This window comes from Myxocyprinus asiaticus, chromosome 42, assembly GCF_019703515.2.
Source record: "Myxocyprinus asiaticus isolate MX2 ecotype Aquarium Trade chromosome 42, UBuf_Myxa_2, whole genome shotgun sequence".
In the NCBI taxonomy this organism is placed as follows: Eukaryota; Metazoa; Chordata; class Actinopteri; order Cypriniformes; family Catostomidae; genus Myxocyprinus; species Myxocyprinus asiaticus.
Genome location: NC_059385.1, coordinates 13,797,967 through 13,816,475, shown reverse-complemented (window position 1 = coordinate 13,816,475; position 18,509 = coordinate 13,797,967). Strand labels below are relative to the sequence as shown.

The 18,509-nt window shown below is 36.9% G+C and overlaps 3 protein-coding genes across 11 annotated transcripts in view; 2 read left to right on the top strand and 1 right to left on the bottom strand.

Annotated features, from left to right (window-relative positions):
- Positions 1 to 257: 257 nt before the first annotated feature.
- LOC127432526 (uncharacterized) lies at positions 258 to 7,663 on the top strand. Of its 3 annotated transcripts, XR_007895758.1 has the most exons (6): positions 258 to 434; positions 1,712 to 2,525; positions 2,712 to 2,784; positions 3,237 to 3,323; positions 3,710 to 3,774; positions 5,637 to 7,663. XR_007895758.1 is itself a non-coding variant. In XM_051683728.1 (5 exons), exons 2-4 carry the CDS (start codon positions 1,771 to 1,773, stop codon positions 3,312 to 3,314), a joined length of 906 nt encoding a protein of 301 aa, XP_051539688.1. In that variant the 5' UTR covers positions 258 to 434; positions 1,712 to 1,770; the 3' UTR covers positions 3,315 to 3,323; positions 3,710 to 5,219. The 3 variants fall into 3 exon arrangements, 2 of the variants coding, with proteins under 2 accessions (XP_051539688.1, XP_051539687.1); XM_051683728.1 differs by lacking the exon at positions 5,637 to 7,663 and having other exon boundaries at positions 3,710 to 5,219; XM_051683727.1 differs by lacking the exons at positions 3,710 to 3,774; positions 5,637 to 7,663 and having other exon boundaries at positions 3,237 to 3,646.
- A 135-nt stretch (positions 7,664 to 7,798) lies between these two features.
- On the bottom strand, positions 7,799 to 9,250 carry tmem126a (transmembrane protein 126A). Its single transcript, XM_051683730.1, has 5 exons — positions 9,133 to 9,250; positions 8,675 to 8,794; positions 8,408 to 8,597; positions 8,217 to 8,331; positions 7,799 to 8,140 (listed from the first exon to the last, which is right to left on the bottom strand). Exons 2-5 carry the CDS (start codon positions 8,786 to 8,788, stop codon positions 7,942 to 7,944), a joined length of 618 nt encoding a protein of 205 aa, XP_051539690.1. The 5' UTR covers positions 8,789 to 8,794; positions 9,133 to 9,250; the 3' UTR covers positions 7,799 to 7,941.
- Positions 9,251 to 10,597: 1,347 nt separating this feature from the next.
- Positions 10,598 to 18,509, top strand: part of dlg2 (discs, large homolog 2 (Drosophila)) — a 314,419-nt gene continuing 306,507 nt past the window's right edge. For all 7 annotated transcript variants that reach the window (XM_051683676.1, XM_051683671.1, XM_051683675.1 and 4 more), the window contains exons 1-2: positions 10,598 to 10,823; positions 15,587 to 15,718. In XM_051683676.1, the coding sequence (XP_051539636.1) occupies positions 10,805 to 10,823; positions 15,587 to 15,718 (151 nt within the window). In that variant the 5' untranslated portion in view covers positions 10,598 to 10,804. The remainder of the gene's footprint in view (positions 10,824 to 15,586; positions 15,719 to 18,509) is intronic.

Below are 18,509 nucleotides of genomic sequence, written 5' to 3'. Positions count from 1 at the left end.
CTGTTCAGCAGAAGAAAGTCATAAACATATGGGATGGCATGATGAGGGTGATTAAATGAAGAGAGAATTTTCATTTTTGGGTGAACAATTCCTTTAAGGTGGGGACAGCCCACTCGATTTTAGCAAATGAAGTACAGCGGTTGAAAAACGCCCATCCCTGTTTTAAAACGCTCACTGATTGGGGAACGCCCATTTCGATCTTTCTAGTGCTTACGTAAAGTATCGCGATATCATAGAATACATACAAACATACATGCGCCATTTTAGTGCGTCGCACTTGGAGAAGGCGACAGGGCTCGCGGTGGTGCTTCGGCGTAGTCTTTGCTTCGTTCAATGTCAAACCTTTTCTTTCCGGTGTTAACCCAGTTTTCTCGTCCTTTTCCCACCATCTTTGAGACCAGCTGTCGTCGCACGCCTGCAGTGTACACTTTAAGGTAAGTTGCTTCAGTAGGATACAAAACATTTTGTAGTTTTCGTTACTGATGAAAACCGCCGTGTCACGCGCATTAAGGCGCGATACTGCGGCCTGCTCAACAAAATCCTTTTTATATTTAAATATATTGCTGTAACAGAAATCAAGTGAGCATTTGGATAGTGATTAATGCGTTAATATATATATATATATATATATGTAAAACATAAGGCAAATATATATATTTGCCTTGCCCATTATTAATAGTCCTGTAGTGTGATTAGGTTGGACGGTGTTAAAAGAAATCTTCTGAAAATTTAAAACACTCAAGTTTTTAGAAATGTAGTCTTTGTGTTCAATTTGGTTTCATAAATTTTTGAAAAACTTTCATATACTAATTAAACAAAAAAATAAAAATTTGACTGCTCACTGTTTTTTTCCTATATATATATATATATATATATATATATATATATATATATATATATATGTATTTTTTTTAAAGAAATAATAATACAATTATTTTACACTACTCGTGCCAGAATTTAAGATTTTAGGGGTCCTGGGTAGCTCAGTGAGTATTGAGGCTGACTACCATCCCTGGAGTTAGAATACAGGGTGTGCTGAGTGACTCCCAGGTCTTCTAAGCCACCAAATTGGTCCGGTTGCTGGGGGGGGTAGAGTCACATTGGGTAACCTCCTCGTGGTTGCGATTAGGGGTTTTCATTCTCAATGGGGCGTGTGATAAGTTGTGCGTGGATCGCAGAGAGTAGCATGAGTCTCCACATGCTGTGAGTCTCCGGTGTCATGCACAGCGAGCCATGTGATAAGATGCTCGGATTGACTGTCTCAGAAGCGGAGGCAACTGAGACTTGTCCTCTGCCACCCGGATTGAGGTTAGTAACCGTGCCACTACGAGGACCTACTAAGTAGTGGGAATTGGGCATTCCAAATTGGGGAGAAAAGGGGATGAAAAAAAGAGAAATAATACAATTATTTTACACTACTTGTGCCAACATTTCACAAATTTGATTTTAATGAGACTTTTTTGTTTCTTTCTCTGAAAATTTACACCTCATGGCATTTTTACTTAAAAATATAAAAATGACTTTAAACTCTGAAATTTAAAATATTCGCATCATACACAAGCTGTATTCCTGTGTTTTGTGTGAATTGCATTAACGAATTAATTCATTGTATTCTTAGACAAGACTTATTACGTAGTAGGTAGCAACTTGCGATTGGGGCAGACTGAGTTTTTGTCTATCTATACTATTTTATTTCTTCATTTTTTTACAGATACTTCCTTAAGGTATACAGGTTTAAGGCAGCTACTTACCAAGAATAAGGAGGTGGCCATGATCACCAGAAAAAGAGGAAGAACCAGCCTCGATGCTAATGTCACATGTACAAGTGCCTCCCAGGAGAGTAACGTTGCTTTGAAAACCTGTAATGCAAGTGATACAAGCATGCACACTTCTCCAGAAAGTGACACAAATGATTGGGGCCTGGATGAGGTGTTTGGCTCTGAATTCAATTGGGAACTGAACAACAACGTGCTTGATTCTTTCAGCACCTTTGAAATGCAGACATCGACCAACGATGACACACATCAGAGCCTGGTGACAGATGTTTCTTCATCCTGCAATGTCCCGAGATCAAAACTGCAAGATGTTTCCGGTCGAATCGTCAATAAGAACGCCATGGCAGCAAGGATGAACCGTTTGAAGAAGAAAGAGTACGTCAGTGGCTTGGAGCAGAGAGTCGGCTCTTTGACGTCAGAGAACCGGATTCTCAAGCAGGAAAATGGAAACCTCAATAAGAGAGTGGAAGAACTGGAGAATGAAACTAGGTACTTGAGAGCCGTGTTGGCTAATGAGAGCATGCTGGCACAGCTGTTGTCTAAATTGAGCGGTGTGAATGGCATGAAATTTTCTACCTCGCTTTTCCAGGCGTCCAACGAGAATGACCATGATTATGCCATGCCGAGGAAGAGGGTGAAGTTGGAAGACAAAGATGCAGCGGGTGGCATCTGCCTGCATGTGGACAAAGACCATGTCTCTGTGGAATTCTGCACCAAGTGTGCGGAGAGTTCAAGCTTGTCGCATAAAATGTAGGGTCAAGTATTTTACCTTTTCAGCGTTTCACGAGACTGAACTTTGCACGATAATGACTACTGAGGGGACGTGATGACAGTAGTTGTCAAATGTAGAGTTAACAGTTTAAATGTGTGCAGGTCTTGAATGGCATGACTGTTGAAGATGCTTTCAATACAAGTTACTGCTAAACTTGTTGACAGTTTTCTTCTAGGTGCTTGGTCTGCCATGCTGGATGAGTGCGTCACAGAACGTCCTCGATTGCCGAAATCCATGGTAAGGATCAAGATATAGAAGACCGCACATGGTCAACTCCTAGAAGACAGTGCTTTTTGCCAGTTCAAGGCACAAAATGAACAGTTTTGTTTCTTTGGTGTAAGTTTAAAAAGAACATGTGTGAGATGAGTTACATACTTTTGGATTGTTTACTGATTATACAATGAATCAGTATGTAATTTCAGTTAAAACAGACATTTAGGGAAGTAGTAAGTGGACAAAAATAATTTAAAAGAAAAATGTAAATGGGTGATGTTTCACAAAGGGCATTGGCTTATCTTTACTTGATCTGTTAATAATATACCTGTTTTCAAATCTTTTGAACATTAATTTCAACAAGTTTGTATTGCAAGCTTGCATTTTGTTGAAAGAATTAGCCCTTTTTGAAATATCACTTTTTTTTTTGAAAGAATGTTTTTCATGTAGAACCCTTATTTTTCTTTATGCTAAAGTGGATTTTGCTGTGGGGTGAAGCAGAAGAGTCGGGACCAGCAGCTTGCATCATGGCCCTGGTAAATGTAAAAAGGTAGTACATGAGTGTAAGTTATCGCTTTTACTGGCTCTCTATTACACCCCAAGACATCAGATGCTGTCGTGAGTGTTAAAACTCTCCTGTTTGTAATGTTTGCTTACAAAACATCTGTGTCATCATCCATGTAATTTTTCCCGATATGGAAAGCACTTGGGCTTTATTTGACTGTAGTCTACAAAAGAGTATATTCAAAAACAGGATTTTCAAAGGCTTATTTCTGAAAGGTGGTAATCTATATGTGAGATGGAGTGGAAATCAAAGACTGTGCAGGCACATGGCTACAGCTGTTTTGAAATGAATTGTAATAAATTTTGATTGAACAAACACTTATTTGAGTAATGTACATTGCTTTGTGTCCCAAAGGTATTAACTGTACTTTCCTTCTCTTTTTAGACAGCACTTTCTTCGCTCTCTACAAGAGCCTTATCTTTCCTCTTCAAAGTGGATAAAGAGTGGTGGTGATTTCTCCCCATTAAATACAAGTCTATATGGCAAAATTCCTTAAAGAGATTGCTCAGCCATAAATTAGTATTCTGTCATTTACCCACCCTCATGTTCCAAACCCATATGACTAACTGTCTTCATGGATCACCAAAAGAGATGCTAGGCAATGTTTTAGGAAGTGTCAGCCACCATTCATTTTCATTGTATGGCAGAGGAAGGATTCAGTGAAGGTGAAAGGTGATTGAGACTCACATTCTGCCTTGTGGGTTTCGAACAACATGAGGGTGAGTAAATGACAATGTTAATTTTTGGATGAACCATGCCTTTAAGGGCTCCATTAGAGATATGACATGATGGCCACTAAAAAAAATGCATGGCTATTTTGTCTGCCAAAGGCCATTTGTTTGTGACGGCTAACCATAACAGCTGAAGTTCTCTAGTGTTGCAGATCAACCCAAGCTGTTCTGAAATGCGTAGCTGTCTTTAAAAGGGTAGTTCACCCAAAAATGAAAATTCTGTCATTTACTCACCATAATGCCATCCCAGTTGTCTATGACATTTTCTTCAACAGAACACAAACGAAGATTTTTAGAAGAATATCTCTTCTGTAGGTCCATACAATGCAAGTGGATGGTGATCAGCACTTTAAAGCTCCAAAAAGCACAGAGAAACAAAGTTATCCATACGACTCCAGTGGTTACATTAATGTCTTCTATAGCGATACAATCACTTTGGGTGAGAAACGGATCAATATTTAATTCCTTTTCACTATAATTGTTTACTTCCGGTTGCTCTCCAATTTGCATCCATGGAGAATCTTTTAACGCTGCCTCTTGTGGCGTATGCGTGCTGGCATATGCAAATGAAAGCAAAACCAGTGAAGCTTGTGAACAGCATTCTCTTCTAAACAATTCGAGCTGCACTTCCGCTTGTATCGCGTCAGATCTTGTGTGAATATGGCAACGCGCTTACCCAAAGTGATCATATTGCTTTAGAAGACATTAATTTAACCACTGTAGTCATATGGATTACTTTTACTATGACTCTATGTGGTTTTTGGAGCTTTAAAGTGCTGATCACCATCCACTTGCATTGTATGGACCTATAGAGCTGAGATATTCTTCTAAAAATCTTTGTGTTCTGCTGAAGAAAGAAAGTCTTAAACATCTGGGATGGCATGAGGGTGAGTAAATGATGAGAGAATTTTCATTTTTGGGTGAACACAAATCCATTAAAGGGTTGCTTTAATGTTTCTTGTTCCAGGTATTCCATATTGCAGTCCATGTGAATAGCACATCTTGTTGAATTTATAGGCTAACAGTGCCATTTCAGATCTTTCCATCTCACACATTATTAGCTTTTAGCTAGAAGCCTGTGTAAAGAGCATCTGCTACTTAAACTTTTGTAGTAATTTTATGTGTTGTCCTTGTCCAATAAACAAAATAGTTTTTATTTTTAATCTATTTTTTTTTAACGTCTTTTTCCCTGCCTAGTTAGAAGATAAGACAAAACATACTCACAGTAGTTTCTAAAAATAAATTCAAATATGTCATTCATTTGCTTAAATCTATGAATTGCGATTATAATAGGTAAAAGTTCCCATCGGACTTTGCATTTCAGAACTGTCTAGGTTGATCATTGTGGTAGGGGATTGGAAATGAGTGCACACAAATGCACATTTGAAGGTCTTTGTGTGGCAATATTGAAAAAGTATGCTTGTAGCCCAGTTGCTAACAGTATCTAATCAATGTAAATGTTCTCTGTCTTACAATCTGGTAAGTTGTACACTGACAAAAGCGCATTGGCATTTAACACCGCTGTTTATCCACTTTTTTTCTCTTTCTCTCTCTCACACACACACACACACACACACTAGAGCTGGGCGATAGGACAATGTAATCGAATGTCGATGATGTCTTACAAAGATGCCTATTGCGAAAATATGATGATCGACAGTATCGGGAAATGGCAAAACCATGGATCTGGGAAGTTGCCAAATATGTTAAACAGTGGCCAGGGTGTGAAACTAGCACCCGCCAAATGCAGCGATGCTGAATCCAGTTCGAAAGCTCCTCATTCAAATGTATTTCATGCGCCGATAATTTTGCTCATCTACCCGCAACAGGCAGGCGACCTGTAAGACGTCTCTTGAGTGACACATGACAAGAAATGATGTTATTCACAAAGACGCACGCTTGAAGAAACACTTTATTATATTTTTTAAAAACCAACTAAAGAAAAGCCGTCACTGTGTCTGATTCGCTGTTTGTTCAGAGGTGTGCAGCACGAGTCAGTCTCGTTGAACAAGTGCATGTAAAGAGTTCACTTTTTTTTTCTCTCTCTTTCATATGTCTGAAAACGACAAGAATAATGTCGTCTGAGAATGCTGCAAATTATCTCCGATCTTCTCAGGAGGTGCTGTTAGTTTAGTTCGCGTTATTTCAACTCGGTTTGCATGCATTGTGAATGCAACACTACAGGTTCAGAAATATGTTTTTGTATTAAACAAAGATGAAAGTTATTAAATCAGAGTAATGCAAGACATGTTCACCTTGAACCTAAAATTGAGTTTTGTTTTATTTTAGGCATTAATAACTGTATTACCAAAATGCAATAAACACTAATTCGATAAGAATACACATTTGGCAGCATTATTTTGGGAACACAAGGGAATTGATTAGGCTTATTTTGATAATTTTTTCTACATTTATAATTGTCTTTAGTTCTTAGGCTGTAGGCTATTAGTAGTTTTCCATCTGTGTTGATGGATGCTGCGTGATGGCAAATGTTTGGATTTGGGGAGGTGGTTAAATGAGTTTTTTGATCACTTTTATTGCTGCTTTTTTTTCCGTTTAGTTTAAAGTGCAATTTGAATGTAGATATGTCTTGTTTGTTTTTCATGTTTCAATAAATGAATTAAAATTTTAAAGCAAAATGGGGTTGATGTAATTGGATATTGCAGTATTTTTAAGGCAATTATCGCAAAAGTATTTTTTACATATCGCCCAACCCTAACGCGCGCACATAAAATAGTTGGTTAATTGGCATTCCTTAAATTTAATTTTTTTAAATAATATTTGTAATGTCCATTCTGTTTACACTACTTGGAATCACTGTTACATTTGTATGTTTTTAAAGAAAATTGTAATGTCATTCTCCAACGATGCTTTAAATAGATAATTACAAAGTATTAATTAAAAGCTGGTCAAACTTTGTTCATCCAAGAATCCTCCATGTGCACCAATGACACCTCAGGTTTACCATCCTTTTTTTTTTTTTTTGTCAGTTACTTTTTCTTTGCAATGTTGGCCTTTTAGAGTTTCAAATTCTTCTCTTAAATCTAGTAGATACTGATGTTTGACATGTACTGGTCATTGAAGCTGCTAGTTTAGGGTCTGTTTCTTAGATTAGAGACTCTGATGGGCTTGCCCTTTTGATGTAACGCTTCTGAGCTCTCAAATTCCACAAACCTGGTCATACCCAGTTTTCATTTTTATTTAACTGAATAGCCTTGAACTCTCAAAAGAACAATGGACTGCATTTTTTTGAGAAATTGTGGCTTTTTGGCTAATTGCATAAAGTGTACACAATACCTCAACAACTTAAAAATGACACTATTGGGATTTCCACACTTCATTAAGCAACAACCATTTTGAGCAAAAACACATTTCTTTCCTGAGGATCAAATTAGCGCATTAAAATAATTTAAGGATTAGGTGAGAGTATTTTCTTAGCAGACAGGAGTAATAACTGCTGAAATTTGGGGCTTTGCTATCATGGGTAACAATTTAATTGTTTCAACATTGTTAATGTTGCAGTATTTTGATCATTTTAATAGATCCTTGATGAACCAAAGCATCAATTTCTCTCGATAACAAAAATGTCTTGGTCATACCAAACTGCTGAAAGGTAGTGTTTGTCATTAGAGGAATTATACATTGTTGCAGGAAACTGCGTTAAATGCTTTTTAACTTGATTCAGGTAGTTATCATGGAATGTTAATACATCCGAGTAACTCAAGCAATGAGTACAAAGGTGTAGTGGACAAGTGAACAATTTACTGATCATCATGACATATGTTCTGGGGGAGATATCAAATGCAAGAACATGACTATAAAACAGGGTCTAAGGAGAGGATAAGGAACAAAATAATTACAACGTTTAAGTATCACAGCTAACCGCTAATCATGAAGCTCCTCGCCATCAGAATCTGGAATTTTCAGCATTTTCAGGTAGATGTCGAATTGTTTGGAACTCAAGTAGGTTCCAAATAAAGCTTGCAGCAGTAGAACTGCATACATTTTCCGTACAATGGGTTTGCTCAGGTTCATCCAGAATTGCAAAACATTGCCTTTCTCTGGCATGGGTGTGCTGTTATACCTGCAAGACAATTGAAGATACATAAGAGTCCATTTGTGATTTTTAAACTAAAAACTTAAGAACAAAAAGGACATACCTGGCAGCAAGACCAGCATTAACAGGTAAGGCCAACAAAATAGGATATATGCCACCACCAACCACCCCCACCACTGCACCTCTGATAAGGGTACATGTTGGGCAGTTTAGGTCACCTATAATTAAAACATTGTCCCTCAATATTTCAATGCGATGCATTAATGTTACTCACATAATCTTGCATAATCTTACCTGACATTAATGGGTTTGTGACGGTCGCAGTGTACAATGCTGCAGTTGTAAGAAAGGGAAGAACAGCCATGGGAAGACTGGAAGTGAATCGCCCTTGGGTGACATTGAGTGCACGCCGGTATAAGCTATTAGCAACCAGACCAGCAAATCCAGCATTACCAGCCAAATATATGGGCCCATATGAAAATAGCTTTCTGTTGGGATTACAAATGGGAAACATGAACTCTGCAGTGGGTGAAAATGTCCATTGTAACATATTAAATTAACTTGCCTGTCAATATCAGGTAGCCTTTCAAACTTCCTAGTCAACATTTCTATAATCGTGGCCCTCGACACTTTTTGGCCTTGGTTCGTGTCTTCCACAGACATCTCGTGCGACATATTGATCTAAGAAGAGAGACATTAAAATATGAACAACTGGTGTGCAGCCTTCATGACTGACCTGACGCGACAACATTGTTGAGAACGTGCCTGAAACGCAAAACTGTACCGGCATATGAGTTTTACGAATAATATACGGCACGAGACAAAATAGTACTTAATCTACATAAATAAAAACATAATGCAAGCTAGCTTGTTTTGACCTCTGTCGATAACTTATAGCTAAATAGCAAACCCTGCTGCGTCACTTTCATTTAAAACTTTAATTAAACAGAGTCAAAACGTGCTATGCAATGCATACATACTGATGAGCCTTCAAATTAAACGCTAAATTACTTCCATACCCTGTTCGCCAGTCACGGTTCTCAGTGCCACCAGGGCGCAGCCATGTCTAACCACATGTGCCGGTCAACTCTCACCCTGAGATTCAGGAACAACACGACGATTCCTATTGGTCCGTTCGTGCGCCAACTACCTGAATGGACGCACGCCATTGGTGGACGCGCCGTGTCATTCTCCGCGGGTCAACCCTCTCGTTGCTAAGGCGAAACTGGCGATGATGCTGCTGCTGCTGCTGCTGTTGGTGATACTGCACCCACCGTAGAGAGTCTGCAAACCAGCTGAGGCAAAATACGCCGTGAGGCTCCCTGAAAAAGGGACAGTGTGACGGGAAGGAAGTAAACTTATTGTTAACGGTAAACGCGGACGTTTGAAGAGCACATTTGGGATATATTTGGCCAGTTTTGCTTAATTACAGATGCAATTGTGGAGCGGAAAGCTGGATGGAACTTGCAGGTGTTTTCCGACAGGCGTCGCGCCGACCGGCTGCTGTTTCATCAAGGGGGGGAAATACAGCTTGGATAACCACCTGCCTTGTTTAGTTTAAACTATCCTAATTTTATATACTGAATTGTCTGTTTAATGATAGTTTTACTTTAGTGTCGAAGCTCAATCATTTAGCGACGTGAAACTGGATTGCATCTATCAAACAGCAACGTGGAGGACTAGGGCTTTGGGAAAAGTCCATCTATTTTAAAATAATGTTCTCCTTCATGAATCATCAAACATGTAGAGATGTGAGGCTATTTAGATTATAAACCATAAAACACAGTAACTTTATTGTAGGACTATTTAGCCTACACAACACACGTTGTGCATCTTGAGGAACTGTTTACAAGCATGTACCATCAATCTTACATAAAAGCATGTGAGTAATGCTTATTTATTCATCAAGCAGTTGCTAGATGTCCATATTTAGCTGTTAAACTGGCAGTCGGATGCACGATCATGCTTGATCAGCACATGCTGACTGGGTTTAATCCAAGACAGTGTACTGGAGAATCTCTCCAATTTAATGTAGTATGTGGCCCCTTGGGGCAAAACTAGTGAATTGATTTAGTTGAGAAAAAAATGTGTATAGGCTACCATTCTTATAACAGGCTATCTCTGTCAGAGCCGGTTTTCTGTTGACACCTATTCTTATGAATTGGATGTGTTATAGAGGGAGTATGTCATAGATTTGTAGTTGGTAAAGACACAAAAGGCCTTCAAGGAGACAGTGGTTGCGAATATTGTAGCAAAAATAATCGTTACATACCTCGATACTGAAAATAAAACCAAGCCTGACCATATTGAAACACTGGAAACCAAGTCTGACATTCTCGTGGACTCATCCACCCCAAGGTGCACTCGATCACTATCCACTCTTACCATCGGATTATGGATTTATTTCTCATACGGCTGATCATCTGAGACAGTCATGCGCTCAGCGCGTGCCACTGCGTTTTCTTCTACGAGATGTTTCAACTTGTGTCTCACTGTTTAACTTGAGCATTCCAAGATACGAACCGAGAGATGCCATTCTGCTCGCCTTTACATCTACATCAACGAACGGAGCTTTAATTTATCGCTATAACTGTTGACAGTTTCTCTCAGACACTTACAGCAAATGAGGGTGAAAGTTTTGTTTTGGTCTATTCACGCGTGACAACCCCACAAGGACATACAGGAGTAATTATGCCCTTAAGAAAAAGAGGTGAGAATTATGTGAAGTATAATATATAAGATGGGTATTGTGTAATATAGTTAATATATCTTATAATTAACATCGTATAAACATAAAGGGGTTACAGGGACTAAATATGCAGTTATATTGGTCTAGCAGTGAGTAGCCTTTAATTTCTTAGTTTGAGCATCAGCATATTGTACAAGCTCTTTTTAAAGGACTTTTCATATGTAAAGACATGTAGCTGGGATTATGTTTTAATTAAGTATTTTATCAAAATAGTTCAATTATGACTTGTTTTCAATATGAGAGATGGGCCTATCATATATACACAGGGTTGGGGAGTAACGAAATACAAGTAATGGGATTACGTATTTAAAATACAAAATATAAGTAACTGTATTCCACTACAGTTACAATTTAAACAATTGGTAATTAGAATACAGTTACATTCAAAAAGTATTTTGATTACTGAAGAGATTACTTTACATTTTATTGTCATTTGTTTCATTTAATATTTAGTCCTTTCAGATGGAAAACATTTATTCATATAAATGATGTGAACCAAAGCGCATTTGAACAGCGGTGAAACACTTTCTTATGATGTGTTACATTCATACGAGCAGACAGAGAAGTAAGTTTGAAGTAAGTTTGGGGCAGAAGGAATAGAAATAAACCTTGTGTAAATTGTCAGCTTTACGCTAAGCTAAAATACTATTTCTAGCCATTTTACATGCACATGTTACCAGGCACGATCATATTTTTTTTATCAAGAAAATTCAAGTTGGATCATAATTTCTTTTCTCTAGTAAGACCTTTGATATTAGGACAAAAATCATATTCTTGATAATAATTTTTGTATTGTTTTCCTGTAAAAAAATATCTAAAAATCCTTAAAACAAGATCAATTTGATTTATCTTGTTTTAGAAACAACACTGCATAAGATATTTAGGTTTTTCAGAGAATGTATTTTTAATCCAAAGTATTTAGAATACGTTACTGACCTTGAGTAATCTAACGGAATACATTACAAATTACATTTTACAGCATTTATTCTGTAATCTGTAGTCGAATACATTTCAAAAGTAATCCTCCCAACCCTATATATATATATATATATATATATATATATATATTTGTGTGTGTGTATGCCATATGTGTATTCAACAACAACTTCAACAACAGTGAAATTATCTTTGTTTTTATTATTATTATTTTTTTTTATAGAGTAATATTTATAGAGTCATATTGGGAAACCAGGACTTCATTAGTGGAGTGTTTTGCAGTTTCAAAAATGGTCATATTCTAGGATTACTATTTTCATGTGTTTTTTTGTTTTTGTTTTTTTGCCCTGTTATCCTTTATTTAATTTTAACTTTAAATTTAACGACTGAGCCCTGAATATGCAGCAGGGAGTTCAAACTGTTTAATTATAAATGGACTAATAGTGTAATTACACTCTGCAGTAAGTTTGTAGTCTGTAACTCGCCTAGGACCTCGGATGATCTCAGAAGCTGGTTTGTATTTATATTTCAGGTTGGTATGCTGTCTAGTTTTGACATGTATGCATGTCTTGTCACATGCAATTGACATACATGCCTTAAAGGGATAGTTAACCCAAAAATGAAAATTCATTCATCCTTAACTCATCTTCGTGCTGTCCCAAACTCGTATGACTTTCTTTCTTCTGTAGAACACAAAGATATTTTGAAGAATGTGTGTGGTGTTTTTGTCCAAACAATGTAAGTCAGTGGGGTCCAAATATTTCAAGCTCCAAAAGGGTTATAAAGGCAGCTTTAAAGAAATCCAAATGACTCAAGCGATTTAACCCATGCCTTCTGAAGAAATATGACAGAAACAGACCAAAAAGTCCTTAAAGGGATAGTTCATGCAAAAATTAAAATTCTCTCATCATTTACTCACCCTCATGCCATCCCAGATGTGTGTGACTTTCTTTCTTCAGTAGAACTGGAGATTGTAAAATGACAATAGGTCAATAGGTCCCAAAAATCACAGACAGTCAGCATAAACATCACCCATACGACTCCAGCGGTTAAATTCACGTCTTCTAAAGCGATATGATTGCTTTTGGTGCGAAAAAGATCAACATTTAAGTACTTTTTAACTTTAAACCATTGCTTCCGGTCAGCAGCAGTATACGCATTCACTAGAGCACTGAGTTCACGTGATCTCTCGTGTGATGAATTTGCGATATTACAGACATAATGTCACGTTTTTCTTTCAGTTGAGACATCCAGGATAAGCACACAAACGCACCATTGTGAGTAAATAAACAGATACAAATACAGATCTAATCCAAAACCAATAAAGCTTCTTTACAGGGTTTCTCCCACTCAGTTGTAAACAGTGCTGCTGTCGCACATGCGTCTGTTCTCACGTGAACATGCCAACACGATTATGTCACCAGCGCATACTGCTGCTGACTGGAAGCGATGCTTTATAAAAAAGTACTTAAATATTGATATTTTTCGCACCAAAATGTTGGGGGTTCATGATGGGATAATTTTCATTTTTTGGGTGAACTATTCCTAAAGCCTAAACTTTGACCATATTTTGCTACAGGTCTGTTTCTATGATCTATCCTACATCACTTTTATTATTCTGATTGCTTACTTGGATACTTCTTCACACACTGTATCCAAACTTTTCTATTCTAAAGACTTACTAATGCTTTGTATTTTGTGGTAAATAGCATAATTTGCCATGCATATTGAAAGTTATAATGTATCTAGTGTGTTAAAGTTGCATGCTGGTCTTACCGTTTTTCCTGCAGTGAAAATCTGGCTCCTTTGGGGACTGTGTCGATGACAGAAATGAACCCCATGTCCTGTCCCAAGTGTACGTTTGTCAGTGTGATTAAGTGTCTGAGTCATACTCACTCTTACTGATGATCTGTTGCAGTAAAGGACACATCAGAGGCTGTGTGTACTAGTGTTAACAGGTCTCCTGTTGTGAAAGTGTAAAGTGACACTGCAAGACCCTTTATGACTCACAAGACCACCAGGCTAGGGCTGCAACTAATTATTATTTCGATAGTCGACTAATCTAAGGATTATTTGAACGATTATTCGGGCGATTATTGCAATGATTAATCATTAGCTCTTAACCGACTATTCAGCTTGTGTCTTGACTTAAAAGGTTGTATTAAACGTGCTTACTAACAATAAAGAGGACAAAGTCATCTTTTAAAAATAGCTCTAAATGGCATTCACTGAATTAAAGAAAAAAAATACATTAAGTTTAATTCAGTAAAAAATGTACTGCAAAAAAATATATTGTTATGAGGTGTTTTCCATTTCAAAATATATAAAAATCCTTAAAACAATATACACTTACTTGAGAAGCAACATATAAGATATTTAGACAAGCTTTCAGAGAATGTATTTTGAATATTTGTTGCAGTGAGTGTATGAGCGAAGACTACCCTCTCTCACCTTTCTGTTCACTTCAGTCCATCTTTAACTCTCTCTATCTCTCAAAAAAAAAACTCTCTTCTTAATAGAGCTGCGTATTACAGATTTTCTTCACAATAAGATACACACTGCAACATATATGTATTATGATTCACTTCATCGCGAGCCATCACGTTATAATCTAGTTGCATCAAGCATGTGCGAGGGATGAACGTCTCCACGTAAGAGAGCGCATCAGCCGGGTGCAGTTTCAATCTCTCCCCTTTAGAAAGGGTCACTTCACGCGACTCATAGAAGAGGTACTGACAGCACACAGAAATGCCAGTTTCGTAGTTTGTACTTAATTACATGACCTGCTTCCTTATTATTTGGACTTTAATAAAGGATGCATTAAAGATATATGCATCTGAGGTTTTTCCTATAAAGACGCTCGACATGCAAGTTTTGCTTAAGCGGAACGGCAGCTCTAGCTCTGCTTTATTTCACAATGAGAGTGCCTCTGTATTTACTTATTTTGTGTTCTTGTATAATTTCCTGATACTTTGCAATCTACATCACCTTAAGCTGTTTGGAAATTTGGAATGCGTCTGGACTGTGAGCTGTGTTTTCTTCCTCTCCTCAACCATGTACTCGAGCTACAGTGCTGCTCTCGCTCACCATCATTAGTTTCATATGATCTCATGTTACATTAAATGAGATCAAACGACTATTCGACAGCGATAATTTTGGTCGACAATTTTTTATTGACGACGTTGTCGATAACATCGACTAATCATTTCAGCCCTACCCCAGGCTTTATTCTACATGGATGTGTACATTTATGTTCATAGCCGATGCTTTCCTGCCAAATCGACCAGCAGATTGTAAAAACTGAATAGCCATTTTGTTGTGAAGTTATGATGATATAGTGTAGTTAAAGGGATAGTTCACTCAAAAATGAAAATTCTGCCATCCTGACTTACTTTCTTCCTTGGAATGAGAAAAGGAAATCTTAGATAGTATGTTAGTCTCAGTCACCATTCACTTTTATTGCATCTTCTTTCTATACAATGAAAGTGAATACTGTTGGATGCAATCAAATATTTTTTTTTTAGTTTCTACATATTTCTGTGTCTCAAGGGATGCCCATTTGAAAGTAAAACTTGATAAATTTCAGCAAACCTCAGTCATTAAGCAATACATTCAATTTATTTAGCTGCCAAATATGTAGATTATTTTTTTATATGTACGTATATATACACAATGTGGTGTGACCCCATCCTGCTTATATAGCAGCCTAATAACTATTTCATATAGTTCCACATTGTTAAAAATTTAGGCCAGTAAAGTAACATTATTCTTTCTGTTGTGTCTCTCAGACACAGCCAGGGCAATATGCCTTCTGGAGGACTACTGCTCCAAGCTGAAGAAACCAGAGGAACAACAGCTCAAAACTGCCATCTTAAGAGTCATGGGCATCTTCAAAAGCAGCCTGTTCCAAGCTCTCATAGGTAAGCTTATAGGAGCATACAGTAAGGTTTCTGTTTGAACTGTACTTAAACAGAACATTTTGTATAGAATATGCCCCTTATTTATCCTTCTGTTTGAAAATAGGTTAAAGAAAACAAAAGAGATGCAAAATAGAGCTCTTGATTTGTTGAGCAGCATACAAATGTTTCTCCAATCGATTGTAGAATATTTACTTAAATCTATGCAAATTAACTGTTCTTTTTTGGTTTAAGTGTAAGGGTTAATATTTTCATATATTTAATATATTTTCATTTTCATCTTTTGTCTCATTAAGACTGCATGTGTTTGGTCTGGTGATTTGCTCATTCCATAGTTCATTCTTTAGCAGTGGGCATATTCTGCCGTTTTAGGGCTTTTCTTCAGAAATAAAGTTATTTTTAACCTTGCTGATGTGGCAGGAGATGCTTTCCTATGCCTCTGGTATTTTAAATGTGTTCCTCATAAGCTCATCTCCACAAGCTTTTGCCTTTTATGTAGAAGGAAATCAGATCAGCTAAGTGAATATCCAGAAATCTCTCACTCCTTTATTCATACTCAAGTTCAGATAAAGCTAAAGGTCATATGCACCCATGTAGTTATTATTATGTAATAGTGAGCTTAAGAGAACATTTTTGAGTTTCTGCAGATCTTCTGAGCTTGCTATGAAACGTTTAGACATTCCCTTTGTTGGAAATGTAGAGTGAAGAATCTATGACTGATTATAAAATATAACAGTGTCCCATTGTAAATGCAAGGAATAGGATGTAGGCTAACTGCAGTGATTTGAGAGTATCATAAATCCTTTAATGTGTTGTCAGAGTCTGTTAAAGTTTGCGCCAGGATGTGGATCTTTATTCTGGTCTAAAGGCAGGATTCATTCAAACAATTAGCAAAGAAGCTCACAAATGAGCAGTGTTGAGGTTACAAACAGTCACATCATCTTTTCTAACAAGATTTGACCTTGTAGCTCCATGTCTTTGCTCCAGTTGTTGAGAAGTATGACACTATGAATTATCGTCTGATTGCTTTAAACAATTGTAATGCCTTAGATTTGCCTTATATGAATATTTCATTATGTTATTACATGCAAGCTTTGATAAAGAACAGAACCCCCATCAACCCTGCAATGTAAAAAGCTTTAAAAAGAAAAAACTTGTTTTAAAGAAATGAACGTAGTGGTAACCTTCCTCATGCAATGGGAAGCTTCATGTTGAACAGGCTTGGTTAGAATGTTTTCTTAATTGTAGTAATTATGATTAATCTTTCTTTTTTTTTTTTTGTATGCTCTTGCAATGAGCTAACCTGAACTTCCCTGCACTTATATTAAATTAAATCAAGAAATAGCTCTGTGCAGAGCAAAGTCCATTCGTGCAACCTTGTCTTTGAATTAGGCCCTGTGCTTGTAATTTAATACTCTTTAATAGTTTTAATACTCCATAAAGCATTTATTGAGTTGCTTGAGAATTGGTCATGTGGGGAAAAAAATGCATAATTAACAAATAATGTGTTTAGGTGCAATAATCATAATATACTAAATCATAGTTGCGTGTATAATTGCTTGCGAGGTTGTATTATGATTCAGGGTCAGGGATTTAGCCTTGGATTGTGTAATATTTCCGAAAGCAGATTACTCTTACTCCCCTGTCTATTACCTGTAATATCTGTAATGTCTTTTTTCTTCTCTGACTTTCATGGCAGATTGCTTTCTATTAACAGGAAAAGGTGACATAATCCTGACAGGTCTTCATAATGCTACCCTCTTGAAACCATTCACAGCTGATGACAGACTTTCCATTGCATCAGAAGCTAACTGTATCATTAGCTCAAATCTGTGAAAAAATCAACTAATTTAAACGATCATGCACATCTTTCAAGCTTACCCATTTTCTATTAATTTTCAATAAAACACCATTATAGGTTTGGGTCACTAATGCTTCCTGAAATAGCAGTAATCATCTTAGAAGGCATTAGAGTGAGTAATCTGGTCAGTGTGCCATCATGGCAGAGAAGTGTAGCCTTTTAACTGCTTTACCTATTCTCCCATTCACCAGGAAACACTATGTGGATGACCAATCATATGCTCTGCTGTTGGTCAGTCATTTACACCTGACAACATAGGTTGAACTCTTCCAAGCAACAAACCTGTGTTGTAGTAGTCTTGCGTAGTCAGACTTTTGACTTGCGGCATACAGTACAGGTTCTCATTGCATCTTATTCTGACCAAGAATCAACCAGTAACACATGAAAAGACTTTTTGTTTTGGTTTTACTTTACATGCTGTTTCTGGGCAGGGTTATCTGAAATAAATGAAAAAATAAAATAATGGAACAGCAGTCTCTGTTAACAGTTGCATAGGAAACACATAATAAATAGCAGGAAATGTGCATTATATATATATATATATATATATATATATATATATATATATATATATATATATATATGCATTAGATGGATAATGAAAGGACTGTGGGTGGGATCTTAGCCATTGGACATGTTTGCTCCTATTACCAATCACTTTCAAATTGTTTTATAAAGAAGGGTTTTGATAATGCTAATTATGGATTGAGATACCCTGTCATGCTTGATAAAGTTTGGTGCATGTTTGAGTAGAATGGAAATGGTATTTTAGTTGTTTTAGATAATAGTGTGAACAATGCACAACAATTCAAATTTGAAAATTGAGCAGCAATAAAAAAGTACTTTGCTATCAATGACAGGGATGCTCTCAAACACCTTTATTATTGCTAAAGTTGTTGCTGCTTGTATCACATTGGGTTCAGATCATCTGGT